Here is a 27,736-nt window from a genome sequence, read left to right on the forward strand (position 1 = left end):
CATTTTAGTAAGTAAACCCTGTGAATGTTACTGTATGTGTGTGCGAGAAGTCGTTGTTGGCGAGGAGGACAGAATGATCTGGTTTTGATTTGTTTTGTGTGCATGATAAGAATGTACCAAAGGATATTCGCACGGCGCGTACTTTTGTTTCCTTTCCCAGTCCGCACCCGCCGGCAAATAGATTGTAGGAAATGGAACTAGATAAAAAAAAACCTAGAACACATAAAACTCATGCTACAATGGGGGAAGAGAGCAAAAGATTCTAGTGCTGGACGATACAATGAAACAAAATAATCAAATTCAGGTAATAGCTTGTAAAGAGACTGTAAGTGAAGAGAGACAAAAAAAAAGAATTAAAGATAAGAAAGCAGTAAAAAACATACAATGTATTCCCGTTTGAAGTTGTTTTTTCTATAACATAGTTGTCATGCAAATCATATCGTTTGCGAAAGGTTGATATCTTATACTGTCGTACGAGAATAAAGTCATAACTATGATGTGAAAACATGATGTCAAATTATTCGATTATTCTAAAAAGAAACTGAACCGAAAGTACACATCCATACCCGGGAGAACTTGGATTGAGTGAATTATAAATATCTCTCTTGAAGCCCTGTCTTAAAAAATCTTCCACGATCGCATTTTTGATGGTCTAACGGCTATTGGTTTCTCCATTTGTCCGAATAGTTCGCTTCGAAACACCTGATAAAAGATAAATGTATCATCTTCAACCTAGAACATAACTTTTCATTGCCTTTCTCATCCTCCAGCGCTTCATCACTTTACCTGCGCAGTTCAAAACGTTGACGGTAAAACGTTGAGTGTGGGCAAGAAAACTGCATGAGCTGGCGCGAAAGCTGTGCATTTGCAGCATCCATCTGATCTCGATGGATGAGGACGCTCCTCCATAGAGTGCGGCATCGGAATTCGATTCCATCATTCTTATTTTAGCTCCTCACCCGGTTTATGCCGTCGCAGAGAAATAAAGCTTTACACACCTACATGTAATGGATTTCGGGGTTCATGTGGTCAATGAATCATGGTTGTGGAATGAATCGATGCACGAGTGTTCGGTTTGTGCACATTTTTTTTTTTGGGGCAAAAGAAAGCCGTTGCAATTTTTAATTAAGATTTAATTTTACAAAATATAACAAAATAATCATCGTGTCATCTTCTATCAATTCGATTGTCAATTTTTTCAGCTGAGTCATCTAGCAGTGAACAATTTTGGTTTTATTAAGTTTTTGCTCGCACATTATAAAATAGCTGCATTAGAAAGACCATGAGGTGCCTAACAGCCTATTTAAAGCAACTACATCTTTCATAACAACAAAACTTTAGCCATCGGACGCAAAAGCATTCAACTACCTCTTTCTCAACAGCATACATCGCAACTACCTCGTTCTCAACAATGTTTTTAAATCGATTGTAATCTTCATTACCAGTAAGGTTTTGAGTCAACGCTAGTTTGATTTTCTCCAAGACTTGGGTTCTACGTTCTCCATCGGACGCGCTTTGCCAAGCACCTTCTTCATTAATCCGCTTGAAAAGATTGGCCCGCTCATCTTCGTCAACTTCTTTACTAGCTTCCATCCGCATAACCATCTGCAAATCATCCACATCCTGCACGACATTTTCACTTTTATCAAACACCTTTTTCAACATCGCCACAAGAGATTCATTGGCAACAAAATCTTCCGGTTTGGGGATACCATTCAGTAGCTTTCTTCTCTCTCGGTCTGGTAGATTTTTAAGGTCATTCTTGACCTACACGGAAGAAACCATTCAAAGATTTAACAGAAACAAAGATTTTAATATTTCGATGCACAACAAATATTCAAACACTAGAAACACTCACTATCTCGATTATTTCAGTCTCGGTTAGACCCATCGTTTGGTTCGTATGTGCTTGGATTTATGATAAGATATTTACGGTTTTCGAAACGTCCCAATGTTCTGAGGCGATATCAACTTGTCTCGGTCAGCAGTAGAGATGAACTGCGCGCCCGTCGTGATGCTGCGCATTGATGCACACAACATACCACTGCGTGGAGTGGTCAGTCGCGGTTTTGGGGAATTCCCTAAGAGGCATCGCAGTTGCGATGCGTTTGCGCAGTTTTCAATTTTTCTTCAAATTCCATCAAGCAATTTTCTTCAAATAGCCCTGCAACCGTGCAGTTCTCGCGCCAGGCTCCTGTCCTCCACCCAACGTTTTACCTGTAACGTTTCGGGTAATGCATTGGAGAAATCGGAACGAGTGGACCGGGCTTTACTCACTCCAGGATCTTGGACATCTTCTATTACTTATTGTTGTATATCATTTTTCATACTTTGTTATAAAACATTTTGTTTACTGATGATGGCAAAGATGATATTATCATTCTAAACTATTATAATTACTTGCTATTATAATCCTTAGGAACATTTTCTTAAGCCTTATCCTTGCTCACTATATGTGATAAGTTTGAATTTCGCCTTTTTTGCGTGCATTTCAATGTTGGCTAAACATCTCATTTTAGACTACTAGAAGCAAATTTCGTTCGAAAAAATGTATGTTACAACACAGAACGATACAAATGGGTTAAAGAATGAAGAAGAATAGAATTCCGTTCGAACGAATTGGATTCGATCGTAGTCTGTGCTATGCGCCTAAGTCTTTGTTACATCTTTATCACACAAAGGTAATTTTGTCAACGAATTGATTCTTTGATAAGCACAGGAGCATCATTTAAGAGCTCCTCTGGGCAAATATCCAGCTTGTTTCAAACAACCATCTAAACAGCGAACACGTTTACAATCTTACCTGAGTCTTTCTTTTCCAGTAAAATCGACTCGATATATTAGTTCAGTAAAACGAAATATACACAAAAATATTAAACAAAATTGTATGTTGCGTAGTGTAGATATTATACATAAATTTTATTATTTACTCTTTCTCAAACAAACTTACTTTCCCTCCCTCCTTCCGTCGTGCACGCTCAGTTGAGTTTACTTCCTTTTTCCGCCACCTCCCTTTTTCCCACCACGACCTGCTGTCTTCTCACCGGCCCCCGCCTTTGGCTTCACACCCCTCTGACCGAACACTTTGCCCTTGTTGAACTTATTCAGGCCCTGCTTATTGCGGATCTTCTCCGTGCTTACCTTCATTCCACTCAACTTGCGCTTGTCCAGCTTGTCCATCTTCTGCTTCTTGGACGCGTCGTACCGCAGCTTTTTCACGTTCTTGTTCCGCACATCGGTCAGATCGCGCTCGAAGCGAGTGGTCTTCTTCTGTCTCTTTTGGCGGCCGCCAGAGTTGTTCGACGTCGTGCGCTCGTCGACATCCTCAGCGGTGGCCGTAAGACGCGCCGGCCGATTACGAATCTTCGCCAGCTTAGCCTGCACCATCGACACCTTGCGCAGTTCCTCGAGAGCGCGCTGCTTGGCCAGCACATTCGGGTGTTTGTTATCGGAGGCGTTGGCGTGTCCCGGCTTTTTCGTTTTCCCCGCGCCTTCGCCCGATTTGAGCTTCAACATCTTCTGCCTATGGTACTCGACGGGATCGAAATCATCATCGTCGTCACCGTTGCGTCGTTTGCGCTTTTTGGCGGCCTCCAGACGGGCCTCTTTCCTCTTCGCTAGGGCCTCGTCGCCGGCTAGCCGGTCCTTCTCATCGCGACGCTCACGACTCGACTGGAACCACTCGCGGGGCGGTGCGTTCGGGGTATTCGTCCCCTGCAGGCCCTTCAGCTTGCGCTCGGCGCTGGTCAGCTGCTGCTCCGTCTGGCGCAGAATCTTTTCCGCCCGTTCCTCCGCGAGCACCTTGTCGATTTCCGGCTCCAGCGTGGCCACCTTGCGCCGGTACTTTTCGATAATTTCGGCCGGAATGATACGGTTCTTGACCGGGTTCGTCGCGTTTTTGATGATGTCTTTCACGATCCTACGCTCAGCCTCGCCGGCAAGCGACACCGACACACCCGCCTTCCCCGCACGGGCCGTACGACCGACGCGATGGATGTAGTGCTCCAAAGTCGGCGGCATAACGAAGTTGATCACCGTCTTTACGCCGCTGATATCTAAACCACGGGCCGCCACATCGGTCGCTACCAGGATATCGATCTGTTCGTCCTTGAACTGCTTCAGCGACTCGAGACGCTGGGCCTGCGTCAAGTCACCGTGCAGCTCGCCCGCCTGTACCCCCAGCAGCCCGAGCAGGATACGCAATCGATGGGCGGTACGCTTCGTCTGCACGAACACCATGCAGTGATCGTGGAAGGTACGGCACACGAGGGCCGCCAGAATGGGCTCGCGATCCGCTTCACGGCCTTCGCGCACACGGATAAACTCCTGGCGCAGGTTGAACGCCACCGTCTGGTTGTTGTTGACGAAGATTTTCACTGGCTTCTTGAGCGACACCGCCGCCAGGTCCTTCACCTCCTCCGTCATCGTGGCGGAGAAGAGCATCGTCTGTCGGGTGGCCGAACAGCTGCGAATGATTTCCTTCATCTGCTCGGCAAAGTACTCGTCCAGCATACGATCCGCTTCATCGAGAATCAGGATCTGAAATAGCAGTTGAGCAAAACATTCCGGGATTAATGAATTGCATGCGGAATTGTTTGTTAAACTCCATGCTTCCATGACAATCAGAAGTAAACAAAATGATCGCTCGGCGTTCATTTTTTCATTACACCCGAATTCGTCATTCAACTGCGAAGCAGTTTTTCAGAGCGCAAGGAAATATATTTCATCATTTAAGGGATTTGCTATAAAACAGTGAATATTAGTTATCTCTCGATTTTGTGTCGTCTACAATAGTCGAGAAATTCCGGTACGGTGCGATCCTCAACTGGGATAAAACTTACCTCAATCGAATCCAGCGTGAAGCTAGGCGTATTTTTAATGTGATCGATCAACCGACCCGGTGTTGCGATGACAATGTCCGGGTTTGACCGCAGCACTGTCTCTTGTGCCTTCACGTCCAATCCACCGATCGCGATGCCCACCTCCACGTTGGTGAACTGCGTCAGCTGTTTAGCTACCTGGTAAACCTGTGCACCGAGCTCTCGCGTCGGCACCAGCACCAGCACGCGCGTCACAGCCTGGGCCGCGTTCGGCTTGTACAGCAAACGCTCCACCGTCGGCAACATGTAGGCGGCCGTTTTGCCCGTACCGGTCGCGGCGCAACCGCAAATATCACGGCCCATCAGTGCGATCGGAATGGTGGACGCCTGGATTGGCGTCGGGTAGATGTAGCCCAGGGCACCGATCGCTTTCATCAATGGGCGCGACAGGTCCATCTGGTAGAACGACTGTATCTGCTGGTTCGCGTCTTCCATCTCCTCGAAGTAGTCGGCTACACCGTCTTCCGTTTCTTCCTTCACTTCGACCGTCGTCGCTGGAGCGGTCCCATTTTGTTGCTGGCGCTTCTTGCCCTTGCGCTCCTTCACCTTCATGTAATCGTGCTTCAGCTCATCGTCGGACAGATCGACCTCCTGATTGAACGTCCGTTCAGCCTCGTCCTCATCCTTGCCCAGCACCTCCGCATCCTCCTTGGTGCGGTTCTTTATCACGTCGGCAATCTTGTCGTCCACTTTGCCACGATTCTTGCGTTTCACGAACCGCATCAGGTCGTCCCACGTGTCGTGGTTATACTCCTTTATCGACGACACAAACTGGAAGTCGGCATCGAAATCCCCTTTCTTCTGATTCTTTATCTTCGTCGGCTGATACTCGACCTCCGCGTCGGACTCCTCGGAGAAATCTTCCACCTCGTCGTTCTCGTTGATCGTTTTGATGAGGTCCAGATCGCAGCTCGCCTTGATCACGTCCTCTTCGCCCAGGGCTTTACCATTCGTTGTGGCGGCCTCTTTTGCCTGCTTGGCAAGCGTTTTCTGTTTTTTATCTTTCTTCATTTTGCTAAGTTTTCCTGCTAACGCCACGATAGAACAGCACGGTGTGAAATATAAACCCTACAAAAACGAGATTTTAATGAATGCCAAACGCACGTGTGTTTACAAAATTCATTCCGTGTGGATAGCTGTCAAAATGATCGAGTTTTCTAAAATAGCCGGCCTCACCAAGGTGTGGTATAATATAAGTGAGGTAATAGCATTTCCATGGCAGTCATGTTCAATTTGATTTGTAGAAGTTATGCCATTGATGGCTTCGCTCTAGTCATACATGAAGCCACTTGCTTTTTAATGTAGCATCTTCAGGAAAATTAAATGCTATATGAGAGTAGTATTTGCAAAACTAAACTAATTTCGTTTGTTATCATTTTTTTTATAAACGGACCTTATTTCTACACATACCGTGGTAGTAACGACAGACGAAGAAAGCAAAAATCGGCTGTAAAAACCGGTTGTCAAAATGTCAATTCACCGGCATATTTCGATTGCGTTTTATGATGAACCTTTTGGAAAAAAATCTGTTTTTTATTTCTTAGTCGGTCTGCGCAAAGTAATGGTTGCAACAAATGATCGAAACTCAACTCGGTTCAAATGTGGCTTCGAAACCAACCTCTTGTACAGTTTTGACAACGATTCCATCACAACCGTTACGGTAACGGTATCAAGTAACACTTTTGATCCGACCTTGCGTCCACGGACCTTGGTGCGTTGAGCAGTGAGCGTGTGAGGAAACAAGTGATACTTGATGTTACGGATGCCTTTTTGCCATCATTCTCCAATTACGAGTTAAACGCGTAGAGATTTGGGGTTTCCCGTATTCTGAAATCCATAAATACGAGGTGACTGTGAAGTAAATGTGCTTGAGTTTAGCGCTATGGTAAGGCACGAAGTTCGCCTCGAAGTGTAGTTGGTCTGAATTCTTCATTCGGGCCAGCTGACAACAGTAGGAAAGGGTGATATTATGGGACGGGTGAATAAGCACTGGAAATGGGCTGCTGCGAGCAGGAAAAGATGATGCGTCAAGTTTTCCAAAGCCCTGTAAAAGCTACTTTGATGGCCAGTATGTGTTAAAGTTGTGTTCTCGATCGTGATGTGTCCTTCCCGTCATGGACGTTCGTTCCAGGCTTGGGTTTGCATGCAGGTGCCGGAAGTATTGTGAATGCGGTATCTTTGTTTGTTCCCTATCGTTCTTAATGTGAAAAGTGCATCAATTCATGCATTTCAAGAGCGCTGCCTGTTTTTGTGGCATGAAAAATGATTAATCCATTGTGGGCTTCTTGAGGTGAGGGATGACAGAACGGCAAAGTGCTGAATGCACGAGAAGGAAACGCGAGAACAACAACAAAAGCAGCAGCAGCAGCAGCAGCAGAAGCAGCAGTTACTCTCTTCACAGTTCAACGGAAAAAGCAGCTAAGCAGATTACAGTGAAGGGAACTGTAACTGACAACCTAGTAGCTCTCTGAGCAAATCAGCAGTAGTGTGAGTGTGTTGAATTAAAAGAGAAATTACAACTACACTCGTCAAGCAGAGTTGCTTCTCGAAGGGTGGCGAACGCAGCTCTTCAATTTTGTGTGTTTTTAGACGGGAAAATGGTGATTAAACAGTACAAATTGTGTCACATAGTGTAGGCAATGTCAACAGGCTCACATTGAAATATAATGTGCAGTGGAAAGTGAATTGCAGTGGTGAAAGAAATGTGTTTTCGATACTCCATTTCCCTCTGGTGCCATCGATTTTGCATTCAATCTATATACCCCTAGCTCGGGCAGCACGTACGCACACACACACACACACACACACACATGGGAGCGCAATGCTGTAACGTCGTTGGTTCGGTACCTTGCGGCGTGTGCGTGCGCGAGTCCTGCTGTGTTGCTTTTGTGTAGCGAAGCCGCTCCGACTTCTCTCGAAAGATTCGAATTTCTTGTTCGGTCGCGTTTTGGTTGGTGTCTTGATCATGGTGGATAAAGGCAACGCGCCGAGTACAGTACCAGCGATTTTGTGTCCAAGAGGAAATGAGCAAACCTCACACAAGAAAAAGAAATGAATCACAAAAGCGCCTGATGCCGAAAAACTCGATCAGTTTTTATTTTTACACTATTTCATTTGTTCCACGGGAATCGTTTGGCAGTTTTTTCTCGTTTAGCAGATTCTGTTAAAATGTTGAGTGGTTTGTCGATTTGACAGTTAGTTAAAGTTATGTTAGTTTAGTGCTGTGGAAGAGAGAGAGAGAGAGAGAGAAATCGAATCTTTATATTTCCTGCTCCGCCATTCGTATGACACTTTGATCAGAAAATGTTTACAAACAAATATTGCAATGTATTTGCTCATTTATCTAATTGTAGCTGTATAACTGCATAAAGTAAAAATAAAGCTAACGTATATCTGAAGCGTTTTAGCACATAAGGTACATAATTCTTAGAACGATTAAGACCACATTCAGAGAGTGTCGTTAGATGTTCTTTACCGTCCGTTAAATTGAGCTAGAATCTTGATAATGTAGAAATTAGTTGGTATCAAATCAAAAACCACTTTCTGAACAAACTTGGTAGAAATAATCAAACATATGCAATGGTGTGCGTTGTCTTAGGGCAATCAACTGTCACTTTTCCGTGCGTCGCTCTCATTCTTTCATGTATAAGCCGGCTAAGGAGGGAAAGGGAAAGGGCATAACATACAAAACACACGAGCCGCTGCTTACTTTATTACACATAGACTGTACCGAATAATACTAAAAAGAAAGTGAAAAGTGTGTTCAAAACATAACGAATTTGACTGGAACAAATGGTTCCGAGCATCTAGTCTGCTTCCGGACCGAAGACATTCAACAAAGGCAAATTAAATCCACTCTGTGATCAGCGTCGCAGTCTCATAAGTGGTGTGTCGAAGGAAGCAATCGGAGTCAGTGATAAAGGAAGCAGCAAAGCAAGACGAGAAAGAACGGAAAAGGGTCAAAAGCAACAGCAAGAGAACGCTCGGAACCTGCAGTTTTTTTTTGTTGCTGGTCGTCTGGTTTTTCCTTCTAGATCGGTGTGAAGTGGCGGCACTGAGATTTTGTCGAATGTTTGTGAGAATTATTACCGTCGTGAGAGTCATCTTTTGAATAGGCTGAACTTTCGGGAGTAAAAAAAGCATCAAGCAAACCAGTCATGTTGGAATATGACGTTTCACGCCGGAGTTATCACCTGACAGTTGAATTCTGTTATTTGTGCACAAGCGTCGTAATAGTTGCGTTTGTAGACCTTTTATCTTACCTTATGCCTTCAAGTTAAACTAACCAAGCTCTTAAAATGTTTCAGCAGTTTAAAGTGAATCTGTGCAATTGAAAAGTAAAAAAATACCACTAAGGAAATGCATCGAAACAGAGCTCACAGCAGCAGTGAATGAATGAATGCATGTGCGGGTGAATATTATACAACGCGTGCGCGCGATCGCGTATTGTTTATGGTGTCAACAGTGAACTGAAATCCCCCTCCCTGTGGCCCTGCTGCGCCCGACATCTACTGTGGGCTCGTTGGCGGTCATCGAACGTGTTGCGTGAACAACGGCATCAACGAAAAGGGATTTCGAAAATGGGCAAACGAAATGCCGCGGCCGCCATCGTGGACGCTGATCGATTGCAGCAGTTTGAAACGCCACCAAAGCGCATGAAGCATGCCCCGGCGGCCGCCACAACTACACCATCGACGGTGCCGCCGACGTCGCCTGCCAACGACAGTGCTTGCGAGTTTACGCTCAGCAAGGAGTTCGTCGATGGCACCAAGCTGATGGATCTGACACTCAAGCAGTGGCGCATCGGCAAACCGATTGGTAGGATTCGTTACTACCAATCTCGATACCACTCTTTGGTGGTTTGATGTTCAAATGATTTACTCCTCTTCCTCATTCCCCGCAGGCAAAGGAAGCTTCGGTGAAATATTCCTCGCCTCGGATGACATCGATACGCCGGTTACGAGCGAGAATGCGAAGTACGTGGTCAAAATCGAGCCACACTCCAACGGGCCACTGTTTGTCGAGATACACTGCCTGCTCAACACCGCCAAACGTTCAGGTTAGTTTGGAAAGATAAAAGACTACCCGAAAGTACCCTTTCTGGTGGAATGTGTTACAAATGAGATAAGGTTGCATTTGTTTTAAACGCGCTAGTTAGACAAACACAGCAGACCCTGACGCGTATTTGAATTACTTTCTACCTTTTTTCCTCTTTTGAAGGTTGTGTTTTCGGTATCAAATTGCTGCGCAGGTCCAACTTCGTTCGTTTGTTTACGCTTCGGTCGTTCCATTCTGCCCAGAGCCCAGAAACAACAAATCGTTTCATTCTGAAATTCTGGAAATTTTTGTATTAATCTATTAATGTCCATCCGGCAATGAAGTAAACAAAATATGCGGCATAACCACACAGCCTTCTATGGAGGAGTGCATACGAAAATGTCAAGTGAAACAGCTGTTTGTAAACAGACAGTTTTGCTATCGAGCAGCCGATGTGCCGGTTGTGCAAAGGAGCATAACGCTCGAGCAGTTACTTCGAGCAGTTTAAATACGGACTGCACACGCACACACTGACACGCGGATAATTTTGTTTGAAAACAGTCGGTCATCTGGTGCGGTGTGGTTTTGTTTCTATTATGACTATAAAACACTGATACAATTGCTATGTGCAAACTAGTTTTATCTATTTTTTACGCTTTCTTAATGTTTTATTTTTTTCCCTGGGTTCCAAATTTCGCACATTAAAAATTTTAGATGATAAATATCAAGCTGTTGAATGCGTTAGAGAAAGAAGTTGTTGCGATATTTTAATCGATATTGTATGGATTTGAAAAACGAAATCGTCGTACGATAAAACCAATATCGTTATCGTTAACATTAAAATTAAATCGTATAATTTCATCGGAAAGTCGTATGCCAATTGAGGTTTTTTTCTAGAATTAAAAAAAAAATCATTTAACTTTCTATTTTAAAACTAATATTTTTTATTTTACAATGTTTTAAAATGTTGATTTTTTTTTTCGTATTGCAGAAACCTGCCACATCCCGCCAGGCATGCCGGAATACATTGCGTCCGGTTCGCACATGTTCAAGAACGAACGGTACCGTTTTCTCATCCTGAAGCGCTACGAGCGCGATCTGCATTCGCTAATAAAAAACAAGCGCGTCAATCCGAAGAGCATTCCGGTGGTCGCTTGCCAGATACTGGACGTGCTGGAGCACCTGCACGATCAGGGCTACGTGCATTCGGACATCAAGGCAGAAAATCTCATGATCGGCAAGGTGGAGAACGGAGAGGGGGTGATGGCAAAGACGTCGCATACGAACGGCCGAAACGGTGCTACGGTTTGTCAGCAGCGTTCGCCGAACAACGGAACAACACTGGCAAATGGGGGAGCAAAGGCGGTCGGCCGAGGTGGCAAGAAAGCGCTTGACGAAGCATCATTCGGAGGTCATTTAGTTGAAAATGGTCTGTATCAGCACCAGGAGCAGGAAATGGGTGGTGGTCGTTCGCGCAATCTACGCCCCCTAAAGACGGTAACGTATCGCGATCTGAGCGATGAGGATGGTGGTGGGAAAAAGTCATCGACCACGGGCCATCGGAAGCGGGGCCGCAAAAAGAACAACGATGCGTCGTTTAGCTGTTCTATTTCTCCTCGCCGAAGCGGTTACGACGAGCTACGCGCGGCCACCTTGGAAGCACACCGGAACGAACTGCATCTGAAGCAGCAGCAGGTCATCGAACAGAAGAAGCCGTTGGGAGCGCCCGAGGAGCGGATACATCTGATCGATTTCGGGCTCGCGTCCAAGTTTATGGACTCAACCGGGCAGCATCGGCCGTTCTGCATGGATCAGCGGCGGGCGCACGACGGAACGCTCGAGTTTACGTCGCGCGACGCGCACATGGGAGCGCACGCGCGTCGCAGCGACCTGGAGTGTCTCGGGTACAACCTGGTGTACTGGAGTCGCGGCTTTCTGCCGTGGAAGGACGAGAAGCTTCTCAACCAGCCGGAGCAGGTGCACCGGATGAAGGAGTACTTCATGACGGACGTGCGTGAGATGCTGAGGCTCATCTACGGCGACGAGTGTCCGGCCTACCTGGGCGACTTTCTGGCGTACGTCGGTCAGCTCACCTACGACGAGCGGCCCGACTACCAGCACTGCCGCGCGCTGTTTCTCAAGGAGCTGAAACGGTTAGGCTGCCCGGTCGGCGGTGGACGCAGCAATCATCCGCTGCGGCTGGACGTGGAAGCGATCGAGCGGCAGAGCGAACCGCTGACGGCGCAGGACGAGGCGGAGATAACGAACAAAATCAACCACGTCAAGTCGCTCATGAAGCTCGGCGCCCTGTTCCCGTACCGCGAGAGTACCCTGCACAGTAAGGCAACGTCACCGAAAAACCTGCGCTCTAAGCGGCGACACGTCAACGGTCGCAACGCGCTGGCGGGAGGAGGCAATGGTTCCGAAGCGACGACGGGAGTTGCGAGCTCTCACGGTGCGGCGGGAGATGGTGGACACGCCGCGGCCGCCCTCGGCTCATCGAACGCCATCGGCGCACGGAAGCGGGAGAAAAAGATTTCGTGCGAGGAAATTTTCGCCACCGACGCCGATCAGATTGCGCGCGAGCGCGTCGAGAAGGAGTACGAGCGGGCGGAACAGATGGAGGAAACGGTCATACGGTACACCGGGCGTCCGACATACGCCATCCAGGAGCTCGAGCGAAAGATGCGCTACAGTGGCGCAGGACACACTGGTGGTGGCGGCTCCGGTGGGCTGGACTACACGGAAAGCGAGGATTACATCAAGGGCTACACGAAACCGATGATGGACATTTTGCGCAAACGGCAATCGCAGCTGTTCCGCGAGATTGAGGCAACCAATGCGGCGGCCAAGCGGTCCAAGGAAGAGGTGGTTCAGGCCGAAACGGCCGATGATGGCGAAGCAAATGCGGAAGAAGGGGAGGGTGAGGAGGAACCAATGGAGCAAGAGGAAGCAGCAGCAGAAGAAGATGGAGAAGATGAGGCAGAGAAGGATAATGATGACGACGAAGGTGACGATGACGACGACGATGAGGCGGAGAAAAGGCTGAGACGGCAGAAATACTATCATGACACGGATTACGAGGTACAGCCGGAGGAAGAGGAGGAGGAAGAGGATGAACTGTCCACCGTGGAGGAGGAAGAAGAGGAGGAGGAGGAGGAAGAGGAAGAGGAAGAGGTGGTGGTGTCGAGGAAGGGATCGAAGGGTCGCCCGAAAGCGCCGAAAGGTGCCAGTAAACAGCAGGAGGAAGATACGGACAGTGATTTCTTCAACGACGAGGAGCAAGAAGTGGAAGAGCAGGAGGAAGGCGAGGAGGATGAGGATCAGCAGGACAGTGACTTCAACGATCAGGAAACCAGTATCACCGCCACGACGACATCCGAGAGCGAAGTTGTAATGCCTTCGAGCCGTCGTCGGCAAGCTTTTTCTTCCAACCGTCGTAGAAGCAAGAAAAAGTCTGTAAACGGAAAAATATCGGTGAAAGGGAGAGGAGGCCGAAGGAAGCGAAAATCCAGCAAATCCAACGCATCCCCACTAGGCATTGACGACGGTATCCATGACAACGGCGACGATGGTGCGATGGTAAACGGGTTTGCAGTCGAGCGGTTCGGAAGGAAAGCAATCGAAGGTAGGCATTCGAGGAAGAAGCGCCGCGCGGACGTCGTGCACGATGACGACGACGAGGAGGACGATGGGGATAATGCACGGCACAATGGGCACGTGCTGGGTGCGCCGACGGTCACGGTCCGGCATCAACACAATAACAACAATAATTGCAACAGTAAGGCCTACTATGGTGACGTGGACGATTCGTCGCACGATGCGCCTCCAGCATTATTGAACGGTAGCGGTCTGTCCAGCGAGTCTAAGTATCGGTTGGTGAAGCGCCGCAAGTCCGGGCTGCGGGAACGTATCCGACCGACCGACCGAGGGAATGATTACAATCAGCAGCGCAAGCAGAAGGCTGCCCAGCGCGACAAGCGGAGAAGTGAATCACAGGCAGCAGCAGCGCACGGACTGGAGGTATCGGGGGTGGCCGATCTGGAATCGACCCTCCATGACGACGAAGCTTCCTGCAGTAGCAGCATCATTAGTAGTAGTAGTGGCGGTGGAAGCAGTACCAGCACGACCACGACCGGAAGCGACGGAAGCGTCAGTAGTGGCGGCAGTAGAGCATCGTCCTCACGTGGTGGTGGTGGTGGTGTCGGCGTTGGAAGTAGAGACTCGGTTCCGTCTTCGGCCGTTTCGGAGGCGGCTTCATCGGTCGCCGCGCCCTCCACACACGACGAGCCGGTTGCGCCGGTGCAGCAGGCAAGGAAGAGAGGTCGTCCAAGAAAAGTGGTGGTGACCACCCCCGTCGTTGCAGAAGAAGTATCCGAGGAAAACGTGTTCCCCCAAACGACCACCACCCACGGCAGCAGTAAAAGTGGCCGCCGCCGCCGAGAGGAAGAATGTTCGGAGAAGTCTGCCTCGGTCAGGGAGGCGGCGGCGGCGGCGGCGGCGGATGGCAGTGATGCCACGCAGCACTGGAGCCAGGCAAACTCGCACAGGGGGAGTGTATCAACAACGACGGCCACCTCATCGCGTTCATCGTCGGTATCGGCGAGCAACGGTGGAAGTGGCCCGGAGCGATTACCCACCCTTCCGGAGGACGATGATTTCCTCGACGAGGACGATGACGATACGCGCGACGTCGACTACTCACCCGTCTGCACCCGAAGGAAGCGGAAAGCGCTAACGACCACGACCTCCAGTGGGAATGGAATCTCAGCCGCCCGGAAAACGACCGCTCCGGTTCGTAAGCGAAACGATTCGAAAGGTATGTATCGAATTAATGGTTCCTCTACTCATTAGCTGTAGCATAACCGCTTGGTTTAGTGTGTGTGTGTTTGTGTGTGTGTGTGTTGGTTACAAAGTAAAACAAACGTATCGAAAGTAAGGTATTCAAAAATGGGTATAAACTAAACATTAAACAAACAAAAACAAGCAGTTAGGATTTGGGTTGTGTTATTTGAAAGCTGTTAAGTTACAGTATCGTTGTTGAACAGCATAACATTTTTTTAAAACATATTTTCCACACTAAATTTTCCTACACTGAGATCTAGATTTTTCTTTCATAGATTCGACTAGTTACTCCTTAAAAAGAAGGTTCACGTTTTGTTAACACTAGAATTCAAATATCGGTCATTTTGATCAGGCTCGAAATCTTTTTTCGACATTTACAACAACGTCGACATTTTTGAAAATGTTTCTGATTTGTAAATAGCTTCTTTTAAGTAGATGTGTTGCTTGGCATTGTTGGTTTTTTGATGCACTACTCCATCCAACTAGACAGTCCAGAAAGTTATTAAAAGAACTCGTAAAATTGAACCAACATGGCCTAAAAGAATTGCGGCGCGATCTGTTGCTTTACACCGAGCTAGTGGAATGGTGGAGAGGTGCATAAAAAAACCAAAAACGCGAAAAGATAGTTAACTAATTTACCGAAAATGATGAAATTTCTAAAAGAGCGATCAAAAATACCGCTAAATAGCATTCGGACAATACTCTAATGGGAACAGGGTGAATCTGGTTTATTATTTAATGAAATATGTATGATTTTAGAGATTTTAAACATTAATTATTTGAATAATTGTAATAGTAACAAAGCTTCAACTCATCACAACGAGTAAAAAGTTTTTGTAACACCAAAAAAAAGATCCTCGCCCCCGGGTGGACTCGAACCACCAACCTTTCGGTTAACAGCCGAACGCGCTAACCGATTGCGCCACGAAGGCCGATGTGTAAGGGGTGACAGTGGAACAGTTTTGAGTTTGATTCTGGTTTTGCCTAACACATTCTCGCCTAACTGAAGTTTAGTTTAAAACTAAAACTATTGGCATTTTACCTTTACCGTGCATATTTTTCTCACCATTTATGATAATTTTCTTTTCTCTATCTTTTCATTCTACCGCCCACCCCTCCCTCCGAATTCTTCTTCGTCTTTCGGTTAATTTGCTTTTCGGACGACCCAATGTTTTTACCTTCCTTCCGTCCATCATCGACTGTCCCGTTTTTCTTCTCTTTTTCTTGTCTCTCTCTCTCTTTCTCTCTCCCCGATTTTGTCATTTATCTTCTTCTAGGATCATTTTCGTTGATTTAATGTCGCTCCTGTGTTGTTGTCCCTCTGTTGTGTGCTGTTGAAGGATTTGCATCTCCTTCGCCGATATTACTCCTCTCATCGCCGAAGCGCTGATATAGGACATGATAGGAAATTAGGGTGATCGATACCCAATGGCAACGTTGGCTGGAGAAAACGAATGTACTGTTTAGTAAAAAAAGACTGTTTTTAGCAATTAGTAGATATACGAACACCCTTAGGAAGAGTGTAGGCATAAACAAATTATTTGTGTTGTTTCGAATGTAAAAAGTTATATTTTTATGTATGAAAAAAATGAAAATCGTCCTGCCGACGCTAGTTGCGGCCTTAGTACGATAAGTTTTAGAATTTACGATATTTTGAGCGTTCCTTCCTTCGCCGGAGTTGGGAGAATTTGAGCTTAGAAAACGTCAAGACGGTTCCAAAATTAAAACGTTTCTGCTCTATTGTTGTTGTCCTTTTTGGCACACACAGGTGGGAATAGTAGAGGGACAGGTCCTGCGCCGTCGTCCTCCTCGTCGGTCGCCGTTCGCCCCGTCGCTGACAATGGAGTGGCCATCAACCCGCAGCAGCTGCCCGGCGGCAGAGTCATTGCTCAGCCAATCGCTCCATCGGTACGCCGACCACCGGTAGAACCACCGCCGCAGCAGCCACCACCGCCGGCTGTTGTAGCGATACAGCCAAATCGTGGCCGGAGGTTACCGGCGCACCATCAAAACTACTACCATCCGATGGAAGAACCGCCGCGGATCCACCACCAACTTCATCACCATCATCAGCATCTCCAGCACCATCATCCGCCCACGATGCTGGTACGGACGTACAGTCGAGGGTAGTCGGAGCGGGTCGAGGGTCCAAAGGATCATCAGCGAACGGCAAACCGCGATCGTCGGGACCGTCGTGTGATTGTCGAACGGCGTCATTGCTGCAGTTGTTGATTGACACCGTTCGGAACCGTCAGTTCTCAGCGAGAAACTGAAAATACAATTGAAAAAATTGCATTACATAGCTCTACACTGTAAATGTAAACGATCTAAAAATGGATTTATTCGGACTGCCGGGCTATGTTCCGGCGGTGGTTTGTGTACATATTGTTTTAAGTTACTCAGCTGTCCTATTACTGCATAAGAACTTCCTAATTATACTTTGTAGGCTACATGTAATCGGTAGTTCGTAATTATAACAGTTGAAATAGCAATAAAAACCAGAAAATCGGGAACCGACCGGAAACCGCATGCAAGATTAAACGTGCGCAGACCACAGATCGCCTTCTTTTCGTTCCACTCGTTCGATGGGTTGCCTTTGTTGTAATGTGAAACGAATGTTTTTTCCCGCTCTTCATCACCAGGACCTTTTGGGGACGTTGGTCGGTGGTAAACGTTAGAACAAAATAAAAGTCATTTATATCCTTACACGCCCCAGCGGCAAACAATTGTTAGATGGAAAACCCAAAGGGCTTACAATCCTATTTCGTTCTTCGTATGAAGCATTTTTTTAGTTTCATCCACCTCTATCTCACTTTGGGCAGCTTTCAACCCTACCTCCAGCACTTCCAATGGTGTGCTGCAAGTTAATGGTAATTGTGTAATGCATTTTCTTAATTCCTCCCCCTTTTGCTATGCTACATCCAAGTGAGAGTTGTTCTTACAGACTATCAAAAAAATATGTAGAAATACGCTGTTGGTGTGCAACACAAGCTGAAAAACTCGTTTAAAACCCTTTGTAGTACACATTTTCTATCGAATTCTGTTGTTAGGACGCTAAAACAAAACACTTTTATTTATAGGTGATGCGTAAGATAAAAAAAATAGCGAAAGCAAAGGAATGTTGCAGGATAAAAAAAATGTATTAATAAATTATCTCCTAGTATGTGGCGGAAAAGATCCAGTGAAATCATGCAATGTGTGGTAGATGAAAGTCCTAGTTCAATCCAATTCGTATTTGTTGTAAGAAAGCAACAGATTCACTCTCGAAAAAAAACACCTCCCGTTCAACTGGGCATACGCCTATAGTGTAGTGTAAAGTTGAATGTAAAGATGGAAATGAATGAATCAACTAATATTATCTAACGCTACAAAATATTGAAATGTTTGCGAAACACTATGTTACTGGAAAAATAAGGCTGAAGAGATAGATGGTATCCCTAATAGTTGTCGGCCGTACGGTAGTGTTGAGTGTGAAGCTCGTTTGGAGCGATAGATAATAAATAATCATTTGAGCAAGTGCAAGAGGTATGGCGTTCAAACGGAACTGCCACACATCGTCTGTGTTAGGCAGTGAATTTTATCCATCTTCCAGTGTACCGGTGGTAAGTGTGAGCAAATAGATAATGAGGCATTACCCATTTAACATGTTCGATAGCTATTGTACGGCGAAGATGAAAGAGAAAGAGTGAAATTTAAATTAAATGTAAATTTGTCTCGTAATTTGTTTCATACTGGATAAACTAACTATTGGACTCTTGCTTACACTTTTTTGAATGGAGTGTGTGTAGGGAACGAGACCGCTGGTGGAGGACAAGTTGATGTCCACGTAACCCCGGGAGCTAATCTGTCGTGACTGACCGTAAAGGTAAAAATATAAAACTAAACATACGCACGCGCGCCGACACAAATAACATTAATCTTTGCAAATTGAACGAAAAAAAAATCTTACAATAAATTAATAATACATCTTATTACTGCGAAAAAAAGATTGGAAACAAAAGTGTACATGCACTGCGTATCGGTCGATACGGAGACAACTTACAACGTGGCTAAATAAAACTTCATGAAAATTAAACAGTAATTTAAGAGATTCTTTATTTAACTATTATTCTATTTACGGTTTACGTTTTACTGTTACTGGTTGAAAAATAGTCAGCCATTTCAATGTTCCATAGTATTCCAAACAGTTATAATATTAAATCTACCCATCACAATTGGAGACAGCTCCTATATTCATGACTCAATTCCAAAACAATATATCTTAATTCTTGCTTTTTAATAAGTGTTTTAACACGAGAACGCCAGAACATGTGTGATTAATTTTTAACGGGCATAATAATAACGGGGAAGACTTTTCAAATCCCTTGGATTCGGACGAAATTCGGACAGTTAGTTTTGACAACTCACTGACAGGACGGCATGCTGTCAAATGAAATTGTTTTGCTGTCAAAATTTGGTGAGCCTTCCCGAAGATAATCGTACTTTCATGCGAATTGTGTAAATCCCGGACGGAATCGCTGGTGTGAGGGCGATAGTTGAGGAAACACACTGTCCACCGTCGGAGGAAGGGGCTAGGTATGGCCCGTGACTCGCGGAATTATCGAATAAACAACGCCCCGTGTAAAGACGGCCAATGCGCCGCAAAACTGTCGACGAGTCCACCGAACAACAGATCGAGCGACGTGTAGGGAGTGGATGATTTTAGTGTAGTTTTGAAGCGCAAAAAGGGGAAAATCACAAATAGAAAAGTAACACGCACGAACTAGTGCACGCACAACAAACTAGGGAGGACTCAAGCAGTTGTAAATGGGCCAGCAGAAGTGGTACGGTACATGCTTCCTTACGCCAAAGTAAACAAAACATCCCGTTGTTTGCCGGATGTCTGATGTAAGCTAAACTGTCCTAATTTCCTTTTTTTGCAGCTCAAAAATCGACAAAGTAAACGAGCTCTAAACATGGATCGCGTGAAAGTATGTGATCAGATTTTGCTGCAAAAGTTGCACCTGCTAAGCAATGAGGTGCTGCGGACGAACCGTGGCATCACCGAGCGGGACATGGAGGAAGCGTTCAAGCAGTCGATCGGCTACCGGGCGCCACGCTTCTTCCCACAGAACGACGGCATACTGGCGATCGTCTACAGTGCCATATTCGTGGTCGTGCTGTTCATCATTACACCGTTCCTGGCGGGGTTCCTCGAGCTGGTGCTCGGGATGCGCTGCATCGTGCCAAACAACTATCTGATCTGGGAGGCGACGCGACCGGTCTCGAACTGTGACTTTTGCCGCGGGGTCGACCGACCGATCATACTACAGAATCTGACACGCGACGAGTTCCAACCGTACGCGTACTCGTCCCGGCCGATCATCATCAAGCGGGCGGTATCGCACTGGCCGGCCGTGCGGCTGCTCAACTACACCTTCCTGAAGGACCTCTACCTGAAGCACCCGACGGCACTGGACAGCCTGCACGAGGACTGCCAGTTTTTGCACTTTAAATCGAACTTCCAAACGCTACGCGACGTCTTCCGGATGTCGGACGATCGGGCCGAGTTTCGGGCGGGCCAGCAACCGTGGTACGTCGGCTGGAGCAACTGCAACCCGGCCGTGCTCGGTGAGCTGCGGAAGTTGTACCCGAAACCACACTTCCTGCCCGATGACGCCGAAATGCCCAATACAGATTTTGTGTTTCTCGGCTACGAGCAGGGAGCCGTTATGCACGTAAGTTCACGATCTCTTAACGTAAGTTCGTGCTGTCACTCTGATTCATCGCACCCCCTTGATTTCCCCATCGCAGATCGACTACATCCCCCGGTTGATGTGGCAGGCGCAGCTGCGAGGCAACAAGAGCTGGATCCTGGCGCCAACGCCTGAGTGCGATGCGGAGTGTCGCAGCTTCAGCTTTTACGTCGAACCGGGTGACGCGCTGCTCGTTGACACCCGGCTCTGGTACCACGGTACCTTCATCCACTCGAAGGGCGAGTTTTCCCTTACCATACAGTCGGAGTACGGGTAGAGAAGTGGGTGGGTCCTGTCCGAGTAGAGCGAGAGAGATTTACTCCAAAACATCAAGCAAGCCAATTTAGTCGATAACGAGTCTTCGTGATTGCCCGATCGTACAACGATCGGACAAACCAATCAAAGGATCGACTGCGAAAAGTCAAGTCAAGTCAAGTCAAGTAGTTCAATCGTCCTTCCGTAGGTGAAATTTCATGTCGTGTTCGTCGCGCCCTGTGTAAGATAGCTTTACGAGCCTCCTTCATCCTTCCTACCTTTTTTTTTCGTCTAATTTCTCCTCTACGCCGCGAGTGCGTCTTACCGCACGAGTCACGCGGATGCGGTTCGTGTGAGTGTGCAAATGTTTTTCTGTGTGCGTTTTTTTTTAATATTCAATTTTAGTGCCATTTTTCTTTTAAATATTTATTGTACAACGTAGTTTCATTTCTCGTATCTCGTTTGATATTAGCAATCGTAGGGTTGCGCGGTGTTTTTTGTTTGCGTTCATAACTAGTGAGTGTGCATGCTAGCTTTTGTGTTTTCCCCGTACATCATAAGTGACCCATTTCCCTGTGCGCGGTGCCCTTTTCCGTTTGCGCTTGTAAATAATAACGGGAAAGGGAAATCAAGTGGATCGAAACCAGTGGAGCAGAGAGATATTTACAAAGCAGCAAACCAAATGCGTTTCGGGAGCAATAAATCTGGACTGAATACTAATTAAAGTGATTATAAAGTGAAGTGGAAGTGGGGAGCTGTGTGAGAGCACTGTGTCCCTCTGTGCTCGGTAGTGGTGATATCACAAGGGCTTTTACGTTCCATTTATCGAGTCATGATTTTTATTGCTAATTAAAATATGTTAACAATTTTATTACATGTACATACATGTTAACAGTAGTTTAGTAACAGCTGCTTGTAGTCATTTCAAAATAGTACCTTAAGTTGTGGTTTATAATTGGTCGGTACTTCCATCACATACAGCCCTGATTTGCCAGCCATTCCAATTATGGGTTGGTTAGAGGAAAAGATAGGTGGCAACGATTGTAAACTGAACAACTCTCTTCCGTTATATTGACGACTTGATCGTTCTGTCAATTGAGGTACGAAGCCCGATTAAAGGTCTGCAAGTGTTGCGTTGTAGTGTCAAGATTCTAACTCAGCATCAAAGCCATCAGCAGCAAGCAACCGGTGTCGAACACCAGCAGCAGCATCAGCCACAGCCAAGTCCTGTTAAAGACGCATCGCCAGCAGCACTCCCGGAGGCGGTGGTACACCTGGCGGCATCATCACCGTTCCGTAGGCAGACCGAGAATCCATGTCGTCCACCGCCTTGTCCGGTCGGATCGTGGTGAGCTGCTTCAGGTTCACGAGCCGACGGGCCGGCTCACCGTCCATCTGCTTACAACCGCGAACGTCCAACACCCGCAGCCGGTGGCAATGGCACGCGATGTAGTCGAGGCTGTAGTCGGTCAGCTGGTAGCAGCCACGTAGGCTGAGTACCCGCAGTCGGCGCAGATGGATCACGATCTGGCGTACGGCTTCGTCCTTGATGTTGTAGCACTCGCTCAGATCCAACTCCTCGATGGCGGGACAACCCCGCACCAGTGCGTGGACACCTTCGTGCGTGAACTGTTTGCAGGCGGCGAGCGATAGTTTGCGGAGCTCAACGAGCCGGAAGTTGAACAGGAGCGACACGTCGGTCAGGCTATTGCAGCCGGCTAGGTTGAGCACACGAAGCTGCTGGAGTCGTTCGATCGAGTAGCCACTGAACGCAGCAGTCGATGAAGACGCCTGCTGCGACATGCTTTCCTTCTGCTGCATCGCTTCCATGAGTTGGCGCTTTCTTTCGGCATCTTTCACAATTTCCTGCTCAGCCCGGCTTCGCAGCGAGATGCGGAAAGGTTGAACTGGTGGAACGGTGGGCTCTGGTTGAGCTTCTTCTGCTTCGGGAGCAGCAGCCTCTTGCTGTGCATTTTGGGTTCCATTTCCTTCCGTTGAAGGATCCTCAGTAGCTGCCTGCATATGGTGCTGCACCTGCCCGAGCATACCCAGCCCAGTCAGGCCACCGTCCGACACCTTCCTGCAGCCATCTAGTGTCAGGTGCGTCAGGCGAACCAAATTGCGGCAAATGAACTGCACACAGAGGTCGGACATGGCATGGAAGCAGTAGCCAAGATCGAGCACACGCAACTCTCCCAAGGTCTCTGTAATGGCAATGATCGACCGCTCGGACAAATCCAACCCACCGATGTACAGCTCCCTCAGAACATCATTCTTCTTGGAGGCGATTCCATCGACGATTCCTTCACCATTGATGGCCTTACAGTACGAAATGTCGAGCACTTCGAGCTGGGTTAGTTGCGATAGCTGCCGCACGCCCTGGTTGCTGATCGCACGACATTCGCGCATCTTGAGTACACGCAGCTCCGGGAGTTCCTGACAAATCTGCACCAGGCAGGAGTCGGTCACCCGGTACGAGCGCGAAAGGTTGAGATGCTGCAGATGGTTCGCTTGCGTTCGAAGCAGTGTTCTCAATCCTCGACCGGAAAGTTGCTCGCAGCGTTCGAGCTCGAGCCGCTCGAGCTGAAGCTCTGGCGCCATGGCGGCCAGCACCTCCAGCGCATTATCGTCCACCAGAGTGTGACTAAAATCGAGCGTCCGAATGAACGCCTTCCGCTCGCCGATCACCTGCGAGATGTACTGAAAGGTTAGCACACTCTCCGACGGTTGCTTACGATCTCCGGGGTAGAATTTCCGGTACAGCCCGGGATGAAAGGACACGTTGCATCCGGCGAGCCCGAGTGAACACAACGAAGGCATGATTTCCACCAGCCGGTGCAGGATCGCGTCGGAGAGATACTGAATGTTTGCGAGGGACAACTCCGTCACGCTGGACAATGTTTGACGAAGGGCCACCCGTTCGGTAGGATTCTCGAACAACAGTACACACATAAACAGATCCCGACAAGATCGTATCGTGAGCGACCTCAGTCCGGACAGGTGGCTGAGGATGGCAAACAGTGTGCGCTCCTGCAGGTCGCACGTATCGAATGTGATTCGCCGGATGAGTGGCCCGAACTGTTGGAAGAAGTTGCCGAGCCGCTCGAAATCAACTTCCCGTAGCTCGATGTTCGGGAAGTGGCGGAAGCTGTCGAGAAGAAGTTGTACTGGGAGTTCATTGACGTCGAACTGGATGCGCTGCAGTACAAGCCAGAAACCGTCCAGAAATACCGTATGGTGGGCGGCCTCGCACCAACGGCGACAGGTTAGGCCCGCCTCGCGTCGATCCGATGGAGTAAGGTAAGAAAACATCTTTATCAGAATCTTGGAAGAAAAAGAGGAAAAATACTTTGTGGTCAGTACTTTAGATTACGCTAAATATTATCAACCTACACCATATTGTTCAGCCATGGAACCAATTCATTCATTGACTACTTATGTGCGTTTGTTCGTATTATCTCCCTTCCTTAATCAGCCTTAGTAGGCCATTTTTAATCGCTAACGTCACGGATAATATCGCTATCTAGATGTTTACAGCGTAGATAGCATTTTCCTATAGTCATTGGTGCGCATCATGTCTCCGATCGTCGAAGAGTGCGAGTTGTTTTTTGTAGTTTTGGTTTTCTTGTAATCTGGACACGACCGATGGGCGTGAAATTATCGTATGATAACACCCTGTCAGGTGTTCTCTCCTTTTTTGTTGGCTTGCCCAATTTCATAACATTATAATACACCCACTGTCTACGCCTTTCCAGAAAGAGATCTCGTGACCACCAATAAAAAAACACTCCCCCCCAAACCTTACCTCCATCGGAAGGTCCGCATAACGCGGTCCAAACTCATCGTAGTTGGCATCGTACGGTGCTAAATCTGGCGAACGTAGCTCGGACTCATCTTTCTCGATACTTCTGCTACGAAAACTGGTCAGGCCTGCCCGAAAAGCCATGGTGGTCACAAATGGATACTTTAGAATCCCTTTGGTGGCACCCACACACTTCTCGTAACAACGGCTGATCAACTCCGAACGTATCCGCGCACTACGGTAGACTGCACGACGATGAACGATAAGAGAAGTACTAAACCTTTCGATGTTTTGATGACGTCGTGGGGGTGGTGGGGTTGGTCGAGGGTAACATTAACTACCACCCCGATGGCCGTGTGTTATGGGGGCCGATGTAGGCGAAGGTAGCAAGATCAGGGTCGCAAAACAATACACAGTCACAGTTGTTGTTTTCATTTTCGACCGGTTGACGTTTGTCTCATTGTTTTGAAACCGTATGAACCCAAGGAACGGAGTCATCGATAACAAATGGAGCGAGCTAGGGATGGAGGCATTGAAATACTCTGTTCAAGCCGTTACAATAGTATCACAACCAAACATTTCGTTAAATATGTTGTTGTAAATCCAATTTTTAGAGCGAAAGATGTTTTTATGAAAAATATGATAATTCTAAAATAATTACAGTGTACTTATTTCAATTCAAAAAAATAAAATGAGATGGATACTTTATTTTAGGGGGTCCGCGACAGCCGAGCGGTAGCGCCGGTTAGAAAATCGGTCCATGAGCGCCGAGGCTTACCACCTCGACGGCGAGGGTTCGAATCCCAACCGAGACCCTCCCCTGTACCAGAGGACTGACTATCCACGTACAACAGGGAAACAAGTCTTGTAAGCCCTCAACGGGCAGGCATGACCAACAAGGTCGTTACGCCAAGAAGAAGAAGAAGATACTTTATTTTATGTATTATGTCGGTACATCATTCTTCTCACTTAATTTACGCCTACAACGCCACCTCCGTCTTTCGGGACAGCCTGTAAGAACTTTACGAGCTGGGTCGTACGATGCCATTCGCTTGACATGACCAGTCTACCGGAGCCTGGTGAGTCTAATTTGCTACACCACAATAAGGTCGACTCATAGAGCTCACCATTGTATCGGCTCTTCTTCTCTTCTGCTGGTGGAGCCTTATTATGCAATGATTTACTTTTTTATTGAAGTACTGAGCCTACCGTGAGAGGACCTTTGGCTGGTTGCTGATCTTTGATGCGATACCAGGTCAATCTGCGTACCCGCTAAAACTGGTGTTGCCACGATGTTCTCCTGACAGGTTGTAGGCACAGTTTGCTGTCGTTGTCTGTAGAGCATACCATCTCCCACTCGTATCTACTTCTCCATGTTGAAGTAATAGAGACTTATCTCTGAATCTCTGGCAGAAGAGTTCGACTCAACTCTCCTTAAGACCGGTAGCGATCGTTGTTGACTGCTCTATAATTTCCTATGTTCAACAGAATCGATTGGTAGCGGGGATCGAGCAGACACAACTCTTAACGGGGCGGGCATGACCAAGAAGAAGAAGAAGAAGAAGACGAAGAAATACTCTAGCTCTTATATTGCATTTTTATTGCAAACACTTTTTAGACCTCATAACAGCGGGCTATCAAAACAGGAATCAACGTTTTTAGACCAGTGGTTTCTCAACACTCATTTTTGATAAAAAATGTTTATACAACAAATGCTTAGAATTGTTTTTAAACCAATTTCAAGTAGACTTATCTTTCCTAAGCCTTATTGTTACAGCGTTTTACAGGTCACCTAGCAATCGGGGCAGTGTATGTAGAACATCAAGAATGATAGCCTACTGCAGAGTATTTGATGTAGAATAGTAAAACCCACAAGTGGCAACACAAACCGGTAAGTAGAATATCCATCACTTTCTAGGATCTACCAGAATGAAAGTTGTCTCATGGATGTTCGAAGTAGAGACGACCAATTGAGAGGTACAGGATAAGGTAGGCTATGATCGCTTTTTCGCATCAGAAAACGAGCGCGAATCACAACAATGCTCGCAAAAGTATGTTTTCGACCGGAAAGCGATTTTCCCCTACTTTTACCTGCACCCCTCAACTCGTCGTGCCTACTTCGAACATCCACGCGACAACTTTCATTCTGGTAGATCCTAGAAAGTGATGGATATTCTACTTACCGGTTTGTGTTGCCACTTGTGGGTTTTGCTATTCTACATCAAATACTCTGCAGTAGGCTATCATTCTTGATGTTCTACATACACTGCCCCGATTGCTAGGTGACCTGTAAAACGCTGTAACAGCTTCTTCAGCCCACCACTAAATAGTGCAATACTCGATAAATTTCCTGGCAAGTTCTAAATTGCCTGTCCTATGACTATGTGGATCATTGGCAGTCAAAGTGTTAAGACGCTACCACTTCTGTGTCTTGGTCGTGTATTTGAATGTTAGTTCTTTCCCGGGTTTCTTCTTCATATTTACTCTACAATGCCATCCAAAAGAATGAAATTTAATCCCTTTTGTGAATAACACTTTTTTTTTCACACACAGCAAATTTTTAATCAATCACAGTTAAACTCAATATCATGATGCTCTCTGGACGATTGAAGTTCTGGACGAGCACCGACAGAATTCTCAGACCACAAAACTCGTATCGTATCCAAATGTGCATCAATATGTGGATACAGCGTTTTACATCTCACCTAGCAACCGGGGCAGTGTATGTCCTACTTCGAACATCCACGCGACAACTTTCATTCTGGTAGATTCTAGAAAGTGATGATTTTTCTACTTACCCGTTTGTGTTGCCACTTGTGGGTTTTGCTATTCTACATCAAATACTCTGCAGTAGGCTACCATTTTTGATGTTCTACATACACTGCCCCGGTTGCTAGGTGAGATGTAAAACACTGTAAAGCAAGCCGTAGACGTTAAAGTACCTACAGACTGTCGCCAAGGCCTGCCAAGACAAGACCAAGGCAACACTTGACAAGCTACTAGCAAGTGCCAAAAAATCTTGCCTTGGTCTTGCCCGTGTGTGAAAGCCCTCGGTAATACTCAGCAATCATTGGATTTGAAATTGCTGAGAAACCGTTGGTGATTTCGGAACAGTCGATTTGATTCATTTTCATTCGTTCATAGTTGAACGACTTTAGTGCCTAATCTGTTCCAGGACACAA

The 27,736-nt window shown here is 46.8% G+C and overlaps 4 protein-coding genes and 1 non-coding gene across 11 annotated transcripts; 2 read left to right on the top strand and 3 right to left on the bottom strand.

Annotated features, from left to right (window-relative positions):
• Positions 1–2,895: 2,895 nt before the first annotated feature.
• Positions 2,896–6,005, bottom strand: LOC131260335 (probable ATP-dependent RNA helicase DDX27). The gene is made up of 2 exons (XM_058262070.1): positions 4,842–6,005; positions 2,896–4,539 (listed from the first exon to the last, which is right to left on the bottom strand). The coding sequence occupies exons 1-2, from the start codon at positions 5,889–5,891 to the stop codon at positions 2,989–2,991; spliced, it is 2,601 nt and encodes an 866-aa protein (XP_058118053.1). The 5' UTR covers positions 5,892–6,005; the 3' UTR covers positions 2,896–2,988.
• A 627-nt stretch (positions 6,006–6,632) lies between these two features.
• Positions 6,633–17,318, top strand: LOC131260644 (uncharacterized). Of its 6 annotated transcripts, none has more exons than XM_058262417.1 (5): positions 6,633–6,765; positions 9,191–9,698; positions 9,784–9,939; positions 10,909–14,736; positions 16,531–17,318. In XM_058262417.1, the coding sequence occupies exons 2-5, from the start codon at positions 9,461–9,463 to the stop codon at positions 16,890–16,892; spliced, it is 4,584 nt and encodes a 1,527-aa protein (XP_058118400.1). In that variant the 5' UTR covers positions 6,633–6,765; positions 9,191–9,460; the 3' UTR covers positions 16,893–17,318. The 6 variants fall into 6 exon arrangements, with proteins under 6 accessions (XP_058118400.1, XP_058118401.1, XP_058118398.1 ...); XM_058262418.1 differs by having other exon boundaries at positions 6,634–6,738; positions 9,188–9,698; XM_058262415.1 differs by having other exon boundaries at positions 6,641–6,765; positions 9,188–9,698.
• Trnan-guu (transfer RNA asparagine (anticodon GUU)) lies at positions 15,621–15,694 on the bottom strand. Its single transcript has one exon. It is a non-coding gene; the product is annotated as a tRNA-Asn (tRNA).
• A 1,910-nt stretch (positions 17,319–19,228) lies between the features above and the next one.
• Positions 19,229–21,475, top strand: LOC131271691 (uncharacterized). 2 transcript variants are annotated; one of them, XM_058273199.1, is made up of 3 exons: positions 19,229–19,612; positions 19,685–20,479; positions 20,556–21,475. In XM_058273199.1, the coding sequence occupies exons 1-3, from the start codon at positions 19,595–19,597 to the stop codon at positions 20,772–20,774; spliced, it is 1,032 nt and encodes a 343-aa protein (XP_058129182.1). In that variant the 5' UTR covers positions 19,229–19,594; the 3' UTR covers positions 20,775–21,475. The 2 variants fall into 2 exon arrangements, with proteins under 2 accessions (XP_058129182.1, XP_058129183.1); XM_058273200.1 differs by having other exon boundaries at positions 19,229–19,585.
• A 108-nt stretch (positions 21,476–21,583) lies between these two features.
• Positions 21,584–24,916, bottom strand: LOC131272043 (uncharacterized). Its single transcript, XM_058273659.1, has 2 exons — positions 24,558–24,916; positions 21,584–24,076 (listed from the first exon to the last, which is right to left on the bottom strand). The coding sequence occupies exons 1-2, from the start codon at positions 24,696–24,698 to the stop codon at positions 21,983–21,985; spliced, it is 2,235 nt and encodes a 744-aa protein (XP_058129642.1). The 5' UTR covers positions 24,699–24,916; the 3' UTR covers positions 21,584–21,982.
• Positions 24,917–27,736: the final 2,820 nt, after the last annotated feature.

This window comes from Anopheles coustani, chromosome 3 (genome assembly GCF_943734705.1).
Source record: "Anopheles coustani chromosome 3, idAnoCousDA_361_x.2, whole genome shotgun sequence".
Lineage (NCBI taxonomy): Eukaryota > Metazoa > Arthropoda > Insecta > Diptera > Culicidae > Anopheles > Anopheles coustani.